The following is a 20,258-nucleotide window of genomic DNA, read 5'->3' as shown; positions in this document are numbered from 1 at the left end:
AAATCTCCTCTGTCATAAACTGCAGCGACTTCTTAATATCGTCTCCTTCCTCGGCTGACAGAAATTTTTTCGGGCCCATGCTGAGAGACGCTCTTGTAGCTTTGCCGTGACGACCGGCTAGCTAGTTGATGCTAGCGTCCTTCCTCTCACTCACCGCTACGGTTCAAAAACATCAACTTATGAGTTTTCGAGAGGTCGCAAATGACGAGCCACCACTTCTGGACGGTTTCCCACACACGCTCTCAAAGATTAGTATGTGCAGAGTATTGTGGGGGTCTGCTAATCCTGGAAGACCCCAGTGTCATCAGTCTTGGACAGCGTCCGTGTCCACAGGAGTGAATCTCCTCAGATGACAAGTCTGCAGAAACTTTGTAATGCTATCATGTCAGTATGGTGAAAAACATCTGAGAGGAATGTTTCCAGCACCTTGTTGAACCTATGCTACGAAAAATTAAGGCAATTCGGAATTCAATTCAGTTCAGAACTGAAGAAGCTTCTCGGATGAGAGGTAACATTTTCAAGCAACTTAAAGAAATCCAGACGCTTTTCTTTCCAAGATCCTTAGTCAAGTAATTCAAGTGCAAAGGTCACAGGGAGGGTGGATCTTCTGCCAGCTGTCATAGGACAAGTAGTTCATTTATGATTTTAATGCTAAAGGGAAAAAGTGTATTCAAGACTGCTGAAAACATGATCTTCAATTGTCTGATTGTCTGTACAGGTGGACATCACTCAAAAAGGAGAAGGCTTTGGTGTGCTACCCTGTTATTTGGGATGACTGCGAAATATGCAGTCAGTCTCATGTTTTTGGACACTTGTTCAAAGGAAAAAGCATTTTCCAAATTGAGAGGAAAACAGAAACTTCTGAATTCCACGGTGTTTCTGAGTGTAAGTACTGTTTTGTACAGTGCTGTATCCTTAAAGCCATTTTTTCCAGAGTTATGGAATTGTTTCATGTTATTGTTTTTAATTAATGGTTAATGAAAATAACAAATTTTGTCTCCATTATTATAGGATCAGATGAGCTTGCAAAGTTTGTATGGATGAATGTATAGTTTGTAATAAGAAAGGAAGAAAAGCTCGTATTACACTATCATTTTTATATTTAACATAACAAGAGAGTTTCATAGTGAAGCGTCCATTATGCACCAAATTACTTAAGCAGTCTTTACTTACTATCTAATTACACTGAACTTAAAATTACTTACAGTACAATTTGCGCCCTTCCCTGTAAAATATATGGAAGTTAGAAAGCTTAAGTTACTCCATAAGGCTCATGCCATGAGAAGTACAGCGTACTTGTGATGTAACATAAGGGGAAAAGAAATGTCTGGGAATTACCATGAAATTAAGCTGTACTTAAAATTACATGCACTATAATATGCTACCGCCATGCTTAATTAGACCTTTCCAACTAGTCTTTTGGCCCAGCTCACTTCATTCCAGTCAATACAGGCAATAGGTTTCAACAAGAAACCACCAATTAAAAAGAAAGAAAAAGAAAGATTATGTTTGCTAGATTATTTTCGATTGTTTGCCAAAACACCACCCATCTCAGGTGCGCAACTAAAATGTAACACATGCTCATCTGTATCTTCTCTTCATGTGTATTCATCTCTGTCCAACCTCTCTATACCCATCTAGTCTGCGTTTCATTGCCATCATCACAGCAACAGTCACATCTATGTGACAACCTGCTCTGAAAAGAGGCAGTGGCCCCTGATGGCAGGTTATTGACGCAGACAAAGAGGATAAGGACAAAGTGTTTCAGTTTCAGGTGCACATGGTTGAAAGATTTGACATGACCTCCCTGTCGGAGCAGAGCAGCTCTGCTGATGACAGAACAAACAGAGACGAAGACACAGACAGACAAGTCCATCAGCCTTGGTCTGGCTGATTGCAGCTTCACACTGTGTAGAGCTTAAAGAGACAAACTAAACTCTGTCAAAAAATAAAAAGGAGCACACACAAACTTTCAGAGCTCTTCTTCTGCATTTAAGAGGGATGCTGAACCCCAAGAGCGTAACATAATTGGACATTCCCCTCAGGATCATCCTTGATTTCAAACCAACCACCAGCTTCTTTCAAAAACACAGATGACAGGTGGAAACATCTCTTCAGGAGCCATTCTGTAGATCTGTCTTAACATATTAACAAAAAAAGTCGATGTCTGTGTGAGAAAAGTGGAATTCAAGAGTCCAAAAGTCACAGCCTCCGATGGTTTCCACTGATTTGGACTTTGTTCTTGGTCCATTTCATTCAATCATTGAAATCATGTTAACTCAAATTTCTTTCAGACTTGGTTGTCCTTTCAATAAAGTTCGGAGGTGAGAACATTAGCAGCTTAATTGACCCCACAAAGAGCTAACATATGTCTTGAAAAATAGGTTTTCTCATTGCTAAATATAAAGACTAAACTTTCCCATAGCCTCTAGTGATTTATCCTATTTAGATCAAACTTTTAAGTCAAACTACTGTAATGCTTGAACTACTGGCGCAATCGAAGAATCCCAGCGGTCCCCAAAAGCATCAACTCGGTGCTTTTTCGATGATATTAGGATCATTACAGTAATCCCAGGACAGGGGCCACATCCAAATCTCAGCAAACAACACAGCAAACACCCACATCTAAACAATTTAAAAAAAAAAATATGGTAAAAGGAAATGCACAATAAAAGCTCCACTAAAGCTCCACTTTTTAGACAATTCCTCACACAGTAAAAGATATTTTCCAAATTAAGAGAAAAGCAAAAACTTCTGAATTCCATGGTGTTTCTGAGTGTAAGTACTGTTTTGTACGGTACTACTGTATATCCTTAAAGCTATTTTTTAAGGTTATGGAATTGTTTCTTGTTCTTGTTTTTAACTAAAGGTTAATTAAAATTAAATTAAATTAAATGAATTAAATCAAGGTTATAGGTTTGCTGTGTTGTTTTCTGTGTTATTTGCCGAGATTTGGATGTGGCGAGGATTACCGTAATGACCCTAATATCACTGAAAAGCACAGAGCCACCGCTTTCAGGAACCAGTGAAATTCTTTCAATTGAGCAAATGGTTCAGGAGATGAACCAGGACATCAACTGTGGTGTTCAAATTTTTCAGAAGGAATTCAGGAGAAATATCTGTTGTTTAAAAAGATTTAATTTGCTTTGGCAGTTGAAATTATAAGTTTTACAGCACTGGACATTCACAGAAGAGATCCTGAAAATGAAAGTTGCAAAACATCTGTCTGGTGTCATGTCTGGCAACATGTTAGGCTTTAGAGAGTTAACATTTCTAAAACAAAGTGATTAAGACTGCATTACAAGCCTATAAAAACATTGGTATCCTTTTGTTTTTGGTCTCATCTCTTTGGCACAGAGATTTCGCACGAGTCTTTAGAGGATATTACGTACTACAGATAACAGGATTATTTGCAATTTTATGTTAAAGGGAACATTATTGTGAAATTGCTGAACCTTTGCCCCATCTTTACTTTACCAGAATAAACTGGTTGTCTGCCAATTAACCTTCCTCCAGTTGTTTTTGTTTTCTGTACTATATACTTTTCCAGCCTCTTCTTGCACCTATCCCTGCTGTGGAGCTGCCCTTAAAACGAGGTACTAGTTTATACTAAAAATAGTAAAACGTCTCAATTTAAATATTTGTTATATTTCTATGTTCTATTGTGAATAAAATGTGTTTATGAGATCTGCAAAACCCATGTATTCTCTTTTTAATTACATATTGTACAGTGTCCCAGGTATTTAGAAGTGGAAATTGTAACTCCAGTGTCTTGCAAAGAAAAGATCATTTTAACATATCTATATTGTTTCTCATTTTTATGGTAGATTCATTTTGATAAAGAGAGAAAGAATATCATCCAAAAATCCAGAAAAAAAAAACATTAGATGAAAGTTGAGTGAAATAAGAATTTTTGAGGCCTGGACTTCCCAACCTGCTGGTCTAAAAGATATGTTGACCGTTAACTCAGAAGGATCAATTGGAGAAAAAGAGTCTATATAAATATTAATGGTATTGAAAGTAGTAAACAAACATGGAGACATTGACTGGCAGTCACAGAGACAGTCACCAGAATGGGGAATAAGGGTAACTCAAGATAATGGAGAACATGATCACTAGGCCGGGGAACATGGGAAGATAAAAGGACAAAAGCAGATGAAACTGGGACACAAAGGAATACAGAATGGGAAGACAACAGGACTGTAACTACAGGGAGTGCAGAATTATTAGGCAAGTTGTATTTTTGAGGAATAATTTTATTATTGAACAACAACCATGTTCTCAATGAACCCAAAAGACTCATTAATATCAAAGCTGAATGTTTTTGGAAGTAGTTTTTAGTTTGTTTTTAGTTTTAGCTATTTTAGGGGGATATCTGTGTGTGCAGGTGACTATTACTGTGCATAATTATTAGGCAACTTAACAAAAAACAAATATATACCCATTTCAATTATTTATTTTTACCAGTGAAACCAATATAACATCTCATCTCAATATAACATCAGATCAGGTGAACAAGGAGGCCATGTCATTAGTTTTTCTTCTTTTATACCCTTTCTTGCCAGCCACGCTGTGGAGTACTTGGACGCGTGTGATGGAGCATTGTCCTGCATGAAAATCATGTTTTTCTTGAAGGATGCAGACTTCTTCCTGTACCACTGCTTGAAGAAGGTGTCTTCCAGAAACTGGCAGTAGGACTGGGAGTTGAGCTTGACTCCATCCTCAACCCGAAAAGGCCCCACAAGCTCATCTTTGATGATACCAGCCCAAACCAGTACTCCACCTCCACCTTGCTGGCGTCTGAGTCGGACTGGAGCTCTCTGCCCTTTACCAATCCAGCCACGGGCCCATCCATCTGGCCCATCAAGACTCACTCTCATTTCATCAGTCCATAAAACCTTAGAAAAACCAGTCTTGAGATATTTCTTGGCCCAGTCTTGACGTTTCAGCTTGTGTGTCTTGTTCAGTGGTGGTCGTCTTTCAGCCTTTCTTACCTTGGCCATGTCTCTGAGTATTGCACACCTTGTGCTTTTGGGCACTCCAGTGATGTTGCAGCTCTGAAATATGGCCAAACTGGTGGCAAGTGGCATCTCGGCAGCTGCACGCTTGACTTTTCTCAGTTCATGGGCAGTTATTTTGCGCCTTGGTTTTTCCACACGCTTCTTGCGACCCTGTTGACTATTTTGAATGAAACGCTTGATTGTTGGATGATCACGCTTCAGAAGCTTTGCAATTTTGAGACTGCTGCATCCCTCTGCAAGATATCTCACTATTTTTGACTTTTCTGAGCCTGTCAAGCCTTCTTTTGACCCATTTTGCCAAAGGAAAGGACGTTGCCTAATAATTATGCACACCTGATATAGGGTGTTGATGTCATTAGACCACACCCCTTCTCATTACAGAGATGCACATCACCTAATATGCTTAATTGGTAGTAGGCTTTTGAGCCTATACAGCTTTGAGTAAGACAACATGCATGAAGAGGATGATGTGGACAAAATACTCATTTGCCTAATTATTCTGCACTCCCTGTATATACCAGCACAGCAGACAAACAACTACTAACATGCAACAGCAACAAACCCGGACAGAAACGATAACGACACAAAGCACAGAGAACACAGGGCAAACATGATAACGAAAACAAAGAATGAATCACACCTAATAACCCAGAATAGACTCAAGACACTGGGACCAAAACCTAGGAACCCTTGTTTTGCTTGAGAATCAAATAGTTATTTCATTCACTGACATGCAAATCTACTTTCACTGATATTCTCCCTTCATTAAACTACCAGAAAAATCAGTTACTGTTCATTCCTTCGTAAGTGAGCAAACTTGCAAAATCTGCAGGGGGGATTTCCCCCACTATATAGATATACACACTGTAGCCTTTTTAATTTTACAGTCAGCACAATGGCAATTTTGCTTTTTTTAAGTACTATGTTTGCATAGGTAATATATGGACAATAGTGATAGTGAAGTGCTAACACTGTCACTTCACAGCAACATTGTTCCTGGTTCCTGTGTAAGTTTTCTCTGCCTGCTCCAGGTTTCTCTCACAGCCCAAAGATATGCATGTTATCCCTTTTGGAGATTCCAAATTGCTGATGGATGTGCAGTTGTTAAAGTGCTCAGAGCCTACAGATTAAAATACCATATAAATGAACAGTTACAACGTGACATGTGGTCCAAAGTCCTTTGAGGGGTCAGTAAGACAAGAAAAGCACTATAAAACCAATTAATATATAAATACATTATATTTCTCTGGGGAAAATGATACTTAGTATCATTTGTGTGGCTTCTCCAGAAAGTCTAACTGCTGATAAGTCTGGTAACCCATTAGCTAGTGGGTTTACTTAGCACTGGAAGTATTTAGGGCTCTCACTGTAGTCAGAATATTTGGTTAGCAGATAACAGATCCACTCCAAGGCTTCATGTTCCAAGTTCTAGTCACCATTTACAAATGCAGACAACTTTAAAGAAGCCATTGAATTCTAATGAAATTCAGTGATTATGGCATAGTGACCCAACTACATAACAACTTACAGCTCACATACATAGTCATTGGAAAAGGATCATCAAAAGCTCGACAACCCCTGCTCAATAACCCTTATTATAACATGAAGTTAATCTCGTAAATCGTAAATAGACTTGCTCTTATATAATGGTTTTGCAGCAATTCAAAGCGTCATGTCTCATTTACCCAAGTATTTGTTTTTATATCTAACATTCACACTCTGACGAACATTTCATCCTTGGGGCAACTCAGGGTTCAGTATCTTGCTCAAGAATCCTGCTGACTGGAGTACTCAGGGATTGAACCAACAATTCCCCAATTAGTAGACAACCTGTGCTACCCCAGCCTGAGCCACAGCCACATTATTATTATTATGTAAGTTATTGTCCCCAATAGTCAGCCAGTGAACCTCTCTGTTCCTGAGTCAGATCTATGGTTTTAAATGGCAATAGCAGAAACGCTCAGACTGATGTTCCACAACAGTGTTTTTTTTTTTTAAATCAACAGATAACAATGGCTACAGTCATCTATTATATATACAACAACAGTCTCAACCAGTCTGAACAAGCAACAATGAAAGACTGCTGACTGAATTCACAAATATCTAAAGGTTTTACACAGAAAACCATTAAGTGTGAGAAAACTGTTGGGCATCAGCTGGTACATAAAATGACCAGTTTATCCCTGAAAACAGAAAGTGTGGATTCATGGAGCAGGACAGTAACTGTGAGTAGGCTGATATGTGTGAGCCTCTGACATGGCTTCCATGTGTAAACAGCTTCATTATTAGAGCTGACACGCCAGTCAATAAAATCTGATGCTGCTGTCTGTTCTAAAGACAAAGAAAAGATACTGTGACTCTGCTCTCATTGTCTCACCTCTGAGTTATTAACCTTCAAATAGAAAACAAAACCATCTCGCTCATGTTTAAAAAAAAAAAATTGCAGCTATTTCCATGGAGTCAAGACAGAACAAGTGGGACTTTATTAATGGTAATAACCCATTTCACATGCAGTCATTAGTGAAATGTAACCCCCACATTGATTTTTATCAAAAGCACACCTGCAGGGCGACTGGAAATGAAGATGCAGGTTAACAGCTATGATCGTTATTAAAGTGAGAATGACTTCCTCTCAAGCCCATTACGCACAAACATGCTCACACACACAGCAACACTTTGCACCCAGTTAAGAGCTATTTCAGGGAAACCTTCCATTTCCTTTTGCAAACACTGTGTCAGCACCTCTCGCGATTGACGTTTCAATCTATTCCATTAAACACTAACGAGTTGTGGCGAGAATGGACCGCAGTCACACCACATTACATAAATACAGCTATAATCAGCTTCATTTCACAGTACCTGGCATGGGAGGAGTTGAAAATGTAGACATGTCTTCTATATACAGGTTTAAAAAAAATAATGTTTGTAGGTCCAGTCAAGGAAGAGTAAAACAGAAACGTCCAAATGAAAAATTATACAAAAGATGAAAAATAAATAAATACAGGACAAAAAATATAAATAGAACAATGAGGGAAATACAGAAAAAGACAAGTGGTTCATTAAGTTTTTTGACCACAAGACGTTTTTAGGGACAATTACAATAACCTCAGTTTTATCTGAATTTAAAAGCACAGAATTTGAGGTCATCCAGCTCTTTATGTCTTTAAGAAATTCCTGCAGTTTAACTTATTGGTGTGTGTTATCTGGTTTCGTGGATAGATAATGTTGGGTGTCGTCTGCATAGCAGTGAAAATGTATGCTGATGTCTTCTGAGGACACTGCCTAAGGAAAGCATGTATAATGTAAACAGCTTTGGTCCTAGCACTGAACCCTGTGGAACTCCATCACTAACCTCAGTGTGTGAAGAAGACTCTCCATTTACATGAACAAATTGGAGTCTCTTAGATAGATATGATACAAACCACTGCAGTGCAGTAGCTGTAATACCTACACAGTGTGCTCTAATTGTTCTAATAGAATATTATGGTTGACAGTATCGAACGCTGGACTGAGGACAAGCAGGACTGACTGACCAAAGTACATGAGAACTCAGGGCTGTGTGTCAGACAGGGTCTTCTGCAGTACGGTGGCCCCACAGGGAACTGTTCTGGCTCCGTTCCTCTTCACCAGGGGTGCTCACACTTTTTCCGCATGTGAGCTACTTATAAAATGACCAAGTCAAAATGATCTACCCACTACAAAAATCCAAAACATATACTTATTTATAAATATATTGAGGATTCTTTATATCTACAATGTATATACATGCATAACCGCAATATCCAATATTTCACAACACAATTAACTATGTAAATTTTTTGTCATTACCTGAGTTTACTCTGATGACTTGCACTGAATTGAATCAGCCAGGGATGCATAGTCCGGACAGTAGCTGCTGACGGCCAGGTTTAAGAGAAAAAACCGAGAGCTAAAAATTGGAGTTAACTCGCTGACTAGCTTGTCAGTTTTACTACACTTCGCGCCGCTGTTTGCGCATGCGCAGCGACCTAAGCGTCAGAAAAAATCTGCTGTCATCTGACTGGCTTCCCTGTATCAATCAAGTGACGGGATGGATGATAGGCTGGCATCTATTTTTTTAATGCCATGCGATCTACCAATACTACCTTTGCGATCGACTGGTCGATCGCGATCGACGTATTGAGCACCCCTGCTCTTCACCATCTACACTGCAGACTTCTCCCACAACTCCACCCAGTGCTTTCTTCAGAAATTCTCTGATGACTCCGCAATAGTCGGCCTGATGATCACTGATGGGGATGACAGGGAGTACCCTTAACTGACCCAAGACTTTGTGGACTGGTGCCAGCAGAACTACCTCCAAATCAACACTAGTAAAACCAAGGAGCTGGTGGTAGACTTCTGCAGGCACAAACATCCTCCAGTGCAACCACTGAACATTCAAGGTATGGACACTGAGGCTGTGGACAGCTACAGGTACCTTGGTGTTTATGTGAACGATAAACTGGACTGGACAGGACAGAGTCTCAGGTCTTTTGGGGTGAAGGGCCCACTCCTGAAGACCTTCTATGACTCTGTGGTGGCCTCAGCCATCTTTTATGGTGTGGTCTGCTGGGGTGGCAGCATCTCTGCTGGGGACAGGAAGAGACTGAACAAGCTGATCCGAAGGGCCAGCTCTGTTCTAGGATGCTCTCTGGACCCAGTGGAGGTGGTAAGAGACCGGAGAATGGTGGCTAAGCTGTCATCCTTGTTGATGAGTGCAATTCTCTTTTTCTGACAACGTTGTATTTTATTCTATTGTATATAGTATGTTATTCTTATTATACTGTCCTATTCCAGTGTTTTTCTTAGTTTTTGCTACTGTAACTTTCCACTGTCCACTTTCTGCTGTGACACAACAAATTTCCCACGAGTGGGACTAATAAAGGTTATCTTATCTTATGAATAAACTATTTCTCAGCAGATGATGAGTTAGCTGTTTCACAACTACTCTTTCAAGATTTTTTTAGATAAAAGGAAGGTTAGAGATAAGACTGCTGAGTCAAGAGATGGCTTTTTTTAATGGTTTAACTACTGCCAGCTCAAAGGCCTGTTGTATTTAGCCAATTATTAGCGGTAAGTTGATCATATTTAAGATTGAAGCATTAATTAATGGTAAAACTTCTTTGAGCAGTCTTATCCGGTTGTTCAGTGATGACACGACGAAACTTCCGGGCCTAAAGTAGTCTGCGTTTAATATGGCTTTTGTGTTGTTAACATGTTTAATGTTATGTATTTTCTTCTATTTGATCTCAAAAAGCTCCTAAAACAGTCAGTAATCACTGTTGACCTCCCTCGGCTTTTATTACCGCTAATCATTTATTTAAGCTCAGTTTTTAAAACCTTAGGATGTAACTACAGCACAGCCCATGCAGCAGTATATGAATGACTAACCTCGTATTGTGGATGGATTATCTCAGTTGTTCTCCTGGCTGAAGTTTGGTCCTTTTACAGCATCCTGCCATGCGATTACATTTGTTCCTGACCACGAGAACACTCACATTAACTTTTATCGAGTGGAAAAAAAGTTAGCTTGTTTATATTATACTAACATAGCTGTGTCGCTAGCGGTCACGTAGCACATCATTATGTACCAGCTAGCCCAACTTCAGTAACCCTACAAACGTCACTGCTGTTTAGTTTTCTGTTTTCATTTATGTTGGAAGTGATAACAGAGCTGTACGTTTTAATTTGTTTCCAAAACCCCGCAGTCAGGACATGCTATATTGTATTTAGATAGAAGCTAGCGAGCTAACTCCCTGCTAACTTCTAACTCCGTTAAATGTCATAAATTCCGTTTTCATGGATGCCTGGATGTTAAACTCAATTGTTACACCTGGTAGAGCAGAACGCTGATCATTTTATTAAAGATGAAAGACTTTAGACAGTTTTTCAACTCTCAGTAATGCCATAGTGATCGTTTGATATATGGACCTGCAGCGGAGTTTAGGTCCAGACACGGCTAGTGACGTCAGACTGAACAACCGGATGGATAGGAATGGGGTCTAAAAGACACTTTGATGGTTTGGAGGAAGTAATTACTGAAGTTAATTTAAAAAGATTAATTGGTGAAAAGGACTAAATGAATATCAGTGAAAGTACTGAAAGTACCGAAAGTAGCCGTAGATAATGCTACATCTATGATATCATTATCAGTGATTCTTTCCTCTAATCGTTAAAATTTTTTTTGTAAAGAAATTCATGAAGTCATTACTCGTTAATTGTTAACTATTAATAGCAAGCCAACCATTAATACCATTGTATTAATGTTTGGCTCAACAGTGCTCTGACTTTGTGTCAGCCTGGCTACTGCACTGAAGAGAAACCTGTTGCTCTTATTTTCTTCAATCAGTGATGAATTTTAGGATATTCTAGCTTTAAGTAAGGCTTTTTTTTTTTTTTAATTAAAGCAGCAAACTATTTCTCTAAATTATGATCTTCTAAATTAGTGAGACTCCATTACTGAGTTTGACAGTTATACCAGGAAGTTAAGTACTTCTGATTTGAGGCTCTCTTTATAGTCATGCAAGGCATATGTAGTGAAGAAGGTAAATGATTAACAAGATAATCAACCTGTGCAGGAGTAGCTGCTCTGCAATATGTTGGTAAAAGGCATTAAAGATGATAACAGTTGGTGAATTTTATCCTCCAACTTAGTACCAGTACTTTCAGAAAGATATCTGATGTGATGAAATCTATCCCCCATGGCTATGTAATCAATTATTGTAAAAGTAAGTTTTTCAAGGGTGCAAAGCGAGTCTCTAATTCAAACTGGCCTCCAGACTTGAAAATAGGCTACATTTATTACTGTGTGCTGTTAAGAAAAAAGGAGGAAGTCATTTCAAGAAGATGAGAACACGGCAAGAAAATGGATGAACAGTATGTGATGTATTAAAGAAAAAAGTGTCACCATTTAATTTTGTCTTCATACTCTCTTCCTTCCATCTTTACCATATGTTGTGTTTGTTTTTCCTCTCTCACAGTAGTGTGACCTACAATGCTGTTAAGCTGTTTCGATCCGACTCTTGCTGTGTGACTGTGTGATACAGAACCAATCAGCATGTGAACATGAAACCCTCTCCAAACAAAAAACACCATCTTGGAACCTGCTGTCTGATTGGTGTTCTGTAATGAAAAACTCTTCACACTGTGTACAGTGGAAAGAAGGGAGCAACATCGCAATAAAAACGTGTTATGGTAAAAGGATGGCAGTGGATGAGAAAAAAAAGGAAAGAATTACTTTAAATTAAAGACTGTCAGGACCAAAAATTAGAAAAACATACAGTGATATCAAACTCTTCAGATTTGGTCTGCAGGCTTCAACAGAGTTTTATTTATTTTAACATAACCTGATGCTAAAAAGGTGCTGTTTCTCTTCCATCAAACTGTTTTCCATTAGGCTGACTACAGAGTACCAAAACAACCCCAGGATAAGGCTGTGCTAATGTAATACTATGAGCTATCAAGGAAATAATTGCATAATCCAATTGTATTATATTGTATTGTATTGTATGACTGAACCAACAAACACAATGCTGCTGTGAGGTTTCTACAGCAGTGCTGGTGCTAAAACACTGAAATGCTATATAATGGTAATCTCAGGATACATGATGGTAACGTTGTGCATGTCAAACTGTTAATTTGTCAGTATTCTGACTTGTATGAAGGTGTACTAGGGCCACATTAAGAAAAAATATTATTGATAATTTTGAGAATAAAGTTAAAATACTATTTTGAGAAAAAAGTTGTAATTGTATTTTCGACTGTAATCTGTAATCCGCACATCCAATTATGAGCAGATTACAGTTACGGTTTCAGAACAAACTGCCTCAACTGCTGTAACCTCTACAAAACGCCTCGTGTAGATGACTTAGTAAAACAAATTGATCAGCGGTCTGACACAACACACAATCTCTTTGCTGCATGAGGGTGTAACTATTGATAACCTTGCATTTGTCCTTTACCAGTGTAAAATTATGATATTATTTTATGCCATGTTAGACCCCGAAATAAAGATTGTGAATTATTATGTAGTTTAAGTTGGCATTATTCTCCTGAATTAGAAGAAGGTGATAATTATTGCAGTATTTAAACTGATTTGCATTGCATTAGACTGCTGATTTATTGTGAATGAATGATATTGTTTATGATGCATTATACTGTTGAGTTATAAGGAATACTGTTCGCAGAAAGTCATCGCCTTATTTGTCTGATTAGAAGAGAATAGAACATGCTGGAGTTTTCTGCCCCATCTCAGCACGAGCAGATAAACAGGGAGCCAAGGTCGTAGCTTAGGCGCCGTGTGAGAGAAAGAATGTGAATGTTTAGGCTTTTATGATAAGATGGGAGAACCAGAGGCTATAAGAGTTTGAGCAATGCTCCACCACTTTGAGATTTGAGGCTGTCTGCATCAGTGTCCATCTCCCACGTGTGTGATCATTAAATCATCGTTTGACTCAACCCGACCGGACCAGTGTTGTTATTGTGGTTTTTCTCTTGTCTCCATCCCCAATATTTTGAACCTTAACACCAGCCACTTCATTTTGAAAAACACAAACTCTTCCTTGTTTCTGTGTTTTTCCATCTCACCAGATGCAGCTTACTCAAACCATCCTTTCAATGCCCTTATACATACACCGCATCGTTTATGTGCTAAAAGAGAAATCATTTCCTTTATTGCTACTAAAACATTTTCTGAAGTAGGCTTTAATTAATTGACAGGGTATAGCAACCGTGGTGATCTCCACATTTTGACTTTTTTCTGGAGATGCAAATACAAATGTTTTCTCAAAATAAATTTTCAATTTTAATATGAAAATTTTGACTTTATTCTCAAAATGATCAATAATCTATTTTTTCTTAATGTGACTCTAATATAATAACAACAACAATAATAATAACAATCTTTGTATTGTTATTATTATTATTCATTTTGTCATTGTTTTGCTGTGTTTTATTTTATTGTTAAGTGTCCGTGGGTGTCTTGAAAGGCGCTTTTAAACAGAAGTTGTTGTTGTCGTCATCATCATCATTATTATTATTATTATTATTATCATTATCATTATTATTATTATTACAACAACACTTATACCTTAAACTTTTCTTGAGTCGGACCTGGTACATAAAAAAAAAAGTACATTCCCACCAACCTGTTTCACTGTTAGGAAGTAAATTATGGGAATGCGACAAAAATCATCAAGTAAATTTGGATTTATCTCTCAAGAGAAAGATTTGTAACTGACCTGCTTTTATACAAATGGTTCTATTTACAGTTTTAATTTCACTAAAATAAACGAAAACTAAAGGTTTTCTAATGGTTTCCATTTAAGAGCAACCACAATAATAAAGACACTAAAACTTAGAAAACAACAACTTACAATCACTCAGGTTCTGCCAAGTCTCTATAGATAAATAAAGATTGCAGGCAGAAGCATTCAACAGAATATGTAACTATGCACCTGAACTCTGTGTTTTACAGTTGTGGTTCCTTTCCCAATAAACACTGTTTGATTTTAAAAGCTATTCGAACACTTTCTGTAGTTTGCCACTTTTCATTTCTTCAATGACATTCAGATAATCAAAACAGATCGAGTGAGAAGCTGAACTTACTGATGGGGGATGTCAGTTTTTGGTTTCCTCCTCTGCAGTTTGGGGTTTTGTTTTTGGGGTGGAGGATCGGTTTGTAGGACTGTCCAGTCGCTCGGTACATGGCCTGGATCCACAGCACCCGTTCCTGCTCATCATCACAAGCAAACATCACCAAATCGCCTTCCTTCAACACGTTAAAAAAAACCCGACCACCTTGCAGACCTAAAGAGGAGATAAAAGAAGTGAATGTTAAAGGGCAGAATAATGAAAAATAAGCACATCCAAATCTTACTTTGTGACAATTTCATCATATTCATCATATTCCATGAAATCATTTCTTGATGATTTATAATTAATTTCTTTTTAAACTGTAGTAAATCTGTGCTCCCTACTTTTCTCAAAAGTGAGATATTGAAAAGTCTGTAATGTAATCTTCAAAATAGAGAACGTGGTTATGAACAAAATTTAGCAGAGAAACAGATAACACAACAAAAATTATAAAAATTGCATTTAAACATAACATTTAAACAGCTTTTTTGACAGTGTTTTGGGGAGATTAGTATAATTCCATAAATTAGAGTTGTTTTAATTATTTTATTGGCTCCAATAACTTTATTCTTTGTACACAATCAGTTTCAAGATGATCAAAATCTATCGTGCTATTGTTTTTAACATTTCTTTTTCATGTCTACCTGGCCGAGGCTCACAGGAGTCCACTGTGTAGCCCTCCAGCTGCATCAGCTCCTGAGGCTCAGCCTTCTTCTCTCTATAGCTGCACATTGCAAATGTGTACTGACTAACCTGCAGGACAGCGACACAAATTCATGAGCAATCAAAAACAGACACACATGCATGCACACACACCCACACACAGTCCATAGACATGAAAGTTCTCCAGGTTCATTTTCTTTGCTGTCCCACAAAATGTGCTAAAAAAATGTAAAATTTAGTGTTAGGGCTACGCAATGACTGTTAAATATGAATCATGTGAACTTGTTAAGATTATGACATATTCTGACTGTCACATCTGATTTCAGAAAGACGGTAAAAGCAAACTCAAGTCTTCACAAATCAGTGGGCAATGTCATTGTGTCCACTTTGGCTACACAGTGTCTTACTACCAGTCGTCATTAAATATGAACAGCCGTTAAACATTTGATTCCAGGTGCAGAGAAACAGTATCTGAGGACGTTACAAGCTCGTGGGGGTTGGCTGTCACAAAAGCATGGGGTAGATTTGCAAGAATCTGCCCCATGTGCCTCTAATGCTCAGAAAGTTAATGTCAGCTTAAGTTGAAAAAAAAAGAAGTGTCAAAGGAATTGAGACAACCGGTTTCCTATGAAGGCCGAAGCTTTCATATGTGACTGCTGCGTCCTACCAAAACGCTGCCTGAATCAGATCCTTCAAATGTCAACACTTTGCTGCTGCTGTATTACACCTCTGTCCATATCAGTCACAGCTTACAAATTCATCTGAGCAGCGTCTCACCAGTTTCATACCTGGACAAGAACAAAATATCTTTTTTTCCAGCGTTTCCAGACCCTCTGCCCCATAGCGTACAGGTATCTGAAGCACAAAGAAAGACAGTGAGTTACTGATTGCTTTTTTAAAAAACATTTTTTCCTGAAGTGAACCGCATGTACGATACTGTGTTTCACACACTAATTTAACAGATGACTCACTCATTTTACCCATTTATATACGTCTCATTTTAGCTAGCTAAATAAGCTGGCTAAAATGAGACTAGATTAGTTATTCTGATGGGTACTTAAAGCAGTTGGAATAGTTACAAATAAATTAATCATATGTAATAGTCCTGCCTAAAATGGATTTACATCCATTTTAAACTATTTAACCCAATTTGTCAGTTTTACTATTAAATCATGTAGAAAATATTTTTTCCAAGGTGAGAAATTTGCATAAAACTTAAGCCACTTATCTCTTAAACTGACTCACAGACTCTGCTCAAATTAAATAAAGATATTCTTGAGAATAAGAAAATACTCTGAGGCATTTTGCCTGATGAACTGTGGTTGCAGTGGATTTTTAAAAATGTATGTGGTCCTCTAAATCACAAAAACAAGCAAAATTACTTTTTTCCTTATAAGTAGTAGAAACTCTTATTACTCTTGTTCTTTAAATGGTCTGTAGAATTCGGTTCATCGGGTTTTGTGCTCACCAACAATTTCAGTAACATTTTGAGAAGTCCTACTTTACAGAGTGTTATGGTTTACTCTTTCTTTCTTTTTCATGCCCACACACACCACACAAGTGCTTTTAGTGCTCAGAGTAGAAAAGCGCTATATAGGAACCAGTCCATCTATCATGTACAAAATGTTACCGAGGGCTGCTACTGGCCTACAGGATGCACTTTCAAAATATTTGACATATAGTTTGTCATCTCTAATTCAAACAGCAACCCAAGTCTCACACTGAAGAGTTAAAAAGCTTTTGAAGATTTCCAGCAGCTGATAAAGATCATGCAATACCATTGAAAGATCCAGAAGAGCCACTAAAGGGGTCCTGAGGAAAGACTGTTTTGTCAAATGTGAAATGGATTTGTGGAGCTCCACAGGAGTTTTTGTATTTTCTAAAATAAAAGAGCATACTTATTTTCTTTTCTTGTAGTTTAATAAATTCGAATGTCAAATGCATTAATTTTGATAAACGCCTAACCTTTAAAGTCAATCACTCTTTGGATTTTGGACTGCTGCCTTGGGTGTGGGCAGTGTCGTCTTACAATTCACCAATAAATGAAGGAAAAACTGGTTACTATTACTGTTCTTGAAGCTTGTAGGTACAAATGACAAAAAACCAAGTATAGAAATGCATAACTTCAGGAGAAATTGTTTTCAACGTTTTGCTTGAAATATTCATTTGCCTCCTGCTTCAGATAAAAGGTTAGTATACTGTTTTAATGCAACCCACCCCAAGAAGAACAAAACATAAAAGAACAAAAACTACATTTACATTTAAAATATTTACAAGCTTTTGTGAGCCTCTTTGTACCAAATCATTATTTTGATATTATTTTTATTGTGTCTCATATCCCAATATGACACCAAATTATTAGTAACAATTATTTTTTATCTAAAGTGAAACTAAAGTAATGAGTTTTGAGCTGAAAGAGGCCATGACAACAGCAGCAGCTCAAAATGGAAGAATAACCAGCATGGCCTCTCAATCAATGGCTGCTCCTGGGCCTCCTAAAGCGTGGGATACAGGCAAGTGCAAGTGAGGAAAATCAATCCATGGCGAGACCTCTTTCTTCAGCCCTGATGCCTGCCCTTAAAGAAAAGGCCTCCAGTCAAGGCTGTGGTGTGTCTGGATGGAGAATCTGGGCCATTCTGCATGACTCCAGGTTAACATGTGGCACTGTTCGCCAGCCACTTGTGTAAATTATTTGGTTGCTGGTCCTGCTCCTTCCTGCTGTTTCAAACATCCTTCAGCTGCAAGGATCCAAAGAGATGGACGGTTGATGCCAAAAAGTTCACTGCAGACATTTAACAGTCCTCACAGCACAAAAACATCCATCTTAAACTGGTCATTTAGCCAGACATTTAGACTCTGAGGGTTTTAAAGTCTGTCGACACACTGAGCAACTACAGTGTTTCTCATTGCATTTATATATTAGGCACCATTTGTTTGAAATAAAAGAACCGATGTTACAACAATGAAGAAAGTTTTTGTGTCTAAATCTGGTTATAACCGTAGCAGATTGGCTGCGATTTTAAAAATTGTAAGAAAAAAAGACATACTTTAAGACAAAGTAATAGAACAGATTATCCGCAGCAGTATTACTGAGTTTGTAATAGACTTCATTTATTTCAGCACAAATAAAAAAAGAGATACTTTGCCTCCTGGAGAGATGATTCTTCTTATTTAAATAAAAAGTGTCAGTTATTTATAGTTCGTAATTAATCAGTACTGTTTCACACAATACAATTTATAGTGATGTGGAGAATACGAAGACATTTCCTTGTTAAAATAAGAAAAAAACATTTTTGGAAAATGATGCGTTCATGTTTTAAAACTAACATAGATGCCTACGGTCAACTTATATTTGTTTGTAACAAATGACAGATAAAAACAAATATCTGCCATAAAATAATGAATGTTAGCAAATGAATCGGTTTCACTGGGAGAATCTGAGCAAAGCGACATTTTTCATAAAACAACTTTGTTCTCTCACACACACACGCGCGCGCGCGCACACACACACACACAAACACACACACTCGCGCGCATGCACACACATGCACACACATGCACACACACACACACACACAGTCAAACATTGGACTTTAAGACAAGACCGAATCATATTTATGATAAATGAGTGTAGACTGCTGGTTTTCTTCTACTGTTCACATAAAATACAAAAACACATTTGAAATAAAGAAAACGCTACGTCCAGATGAACAGAATCAACGTTTGTGGATTTAAATAAAGTATTTCCATTTTGTTTCCCTGCCTGTTTTATTTTGACCATCAAATGTGTTTTTGCATCTGTTGGTCTCCTAATCGAGTTTAATTCACTTTGACTACTTTTTTACTGTTTTGTTTTTTTCTACAGTTTGAACCTAAGCCCACAAACACTGCCAAATGCAAAATGTCTTTTAACAGAATAAGTTTTCTATTTTTATATATTTTCTTTGCTATAAGAGAAGTAATGAAATGCTTCAGTTGGACTCATTTCATTGACATGTGTGGAGTTATTTTGATAATCTTATAGGTAAAACTCAGAAATGCAGCATGTAAGACATTGACCTCAGTTGGTGGAACAGCATCAAAGCAGCAGGCACAGCACAACCCTTAATAAATCAAATGCCAGAAAACCAACAAAGAGAAGAGCTGAACATGGACCAGAGAGGCAGAAGTAACAGAGAGACCGATACTGACCCCTTGTGTAAACCAAGAAGGCTACAGATGGAGTGCAGTTACCAACCAGCCAGTCAATTATTAAAACTGCCCGACTCCCACATTGTTACAGTAATGAACAGAACCGTTTGTCAGCTCCTGCGGGAGGCTCATTAGATGTGTGAGGCTCATTCATACACAAGACTCATTCACATACACATTCATACAAGCGCTTCTTCTAAACCTAAGTGCCTAAAATTTGAAGGATACATCACGAGCAACTTAGGGTTCAGTATCTCGCCCAAGGAATTGGAAAGCAAACACAGACCTTAGAATTTTTAGACAAACCACGTTTCTGCCTGAGTCATAAACCATGAGTCAAAATGAGAGGTGTGACTCATTCCTCTCGTCTTACTGAAAATACAGCAGAATTTAGTTACATGAAGTCAGATTGTCCACCGGATTGTTTGTTTTTTGTTTGTTTTCCACAAAGAGTGGAAACACTGAAAACTGCTGAGACCATAGACTCTGTATCATCTTTTCCAAGGAAATTTGAATTTAAAACTGTTAGTTTAAAACCAATTCTAATTATTACTGTAAATTTTGAAGGAAAAAAAAACCTGACTCCATACAATATATTTAAAAAAAATGAACTCTTCAATTGAGACATGAAATGTTAAAAGAAAATAAATATTTCTCTCAGCAACACTTGCAGGCTGGAAAATTAGAATTTGCTTCCATCTTCTGGTTAAAATAAAAACTACACAGTAA

General features: G+C 37.7%; 1 protein-coding gene across 1 annotated transcript in view; it reads right to left on the bottom strand.

Annotated features, from left to right (window-relative positions):
• The window catches only part of cadps2 (Ca++-dependent secretion activator 2), a 201,793-nt gene that overhangs the window by 139,369 nt on the left and 42,166 nt on the right, over positions 1-20,258 (bottom strand). The window contains exons 9-11 of the mRNA XM_080875386.1: positions 16,127-16,193; positions 15,320-15,428; positions 14,649-14,849 (exon numbers count right to left, since the gene is read on the bottom strand). Of these exons, the coding sequence (XP_080731512.1) occupies positions 14,649-14,849; positions 15,320-15,428; positions 16,127-16,193 (377 nt within the window). The remainder of the gene's footprint in view (positions 1-14,648; positions 14,850-15,319; positions 15,429-16,126; positions 16,194-20,258) is intronic.

The sequence above is a fragment of the Rhamphochromis sp. 'chilingali' genome, assembly GCF_963969265.1.
Source record: "Rhamphochromis sp. 'chilingali' genome assembly, chromosome: 2".
Taxonomy (NCBI): Eukaryota; Metazoa; Chordata; class Actinopteri; order Cichliformes; family Cichlidae; genus Rhamphochromis; species Rhamphochromis sp. 'chilingali'.
The sequence above is the reverse complement of the archived record's forward strand: the minus strand, read 5'-3'. Positions and strand labels throughout refer to the sequence as shown.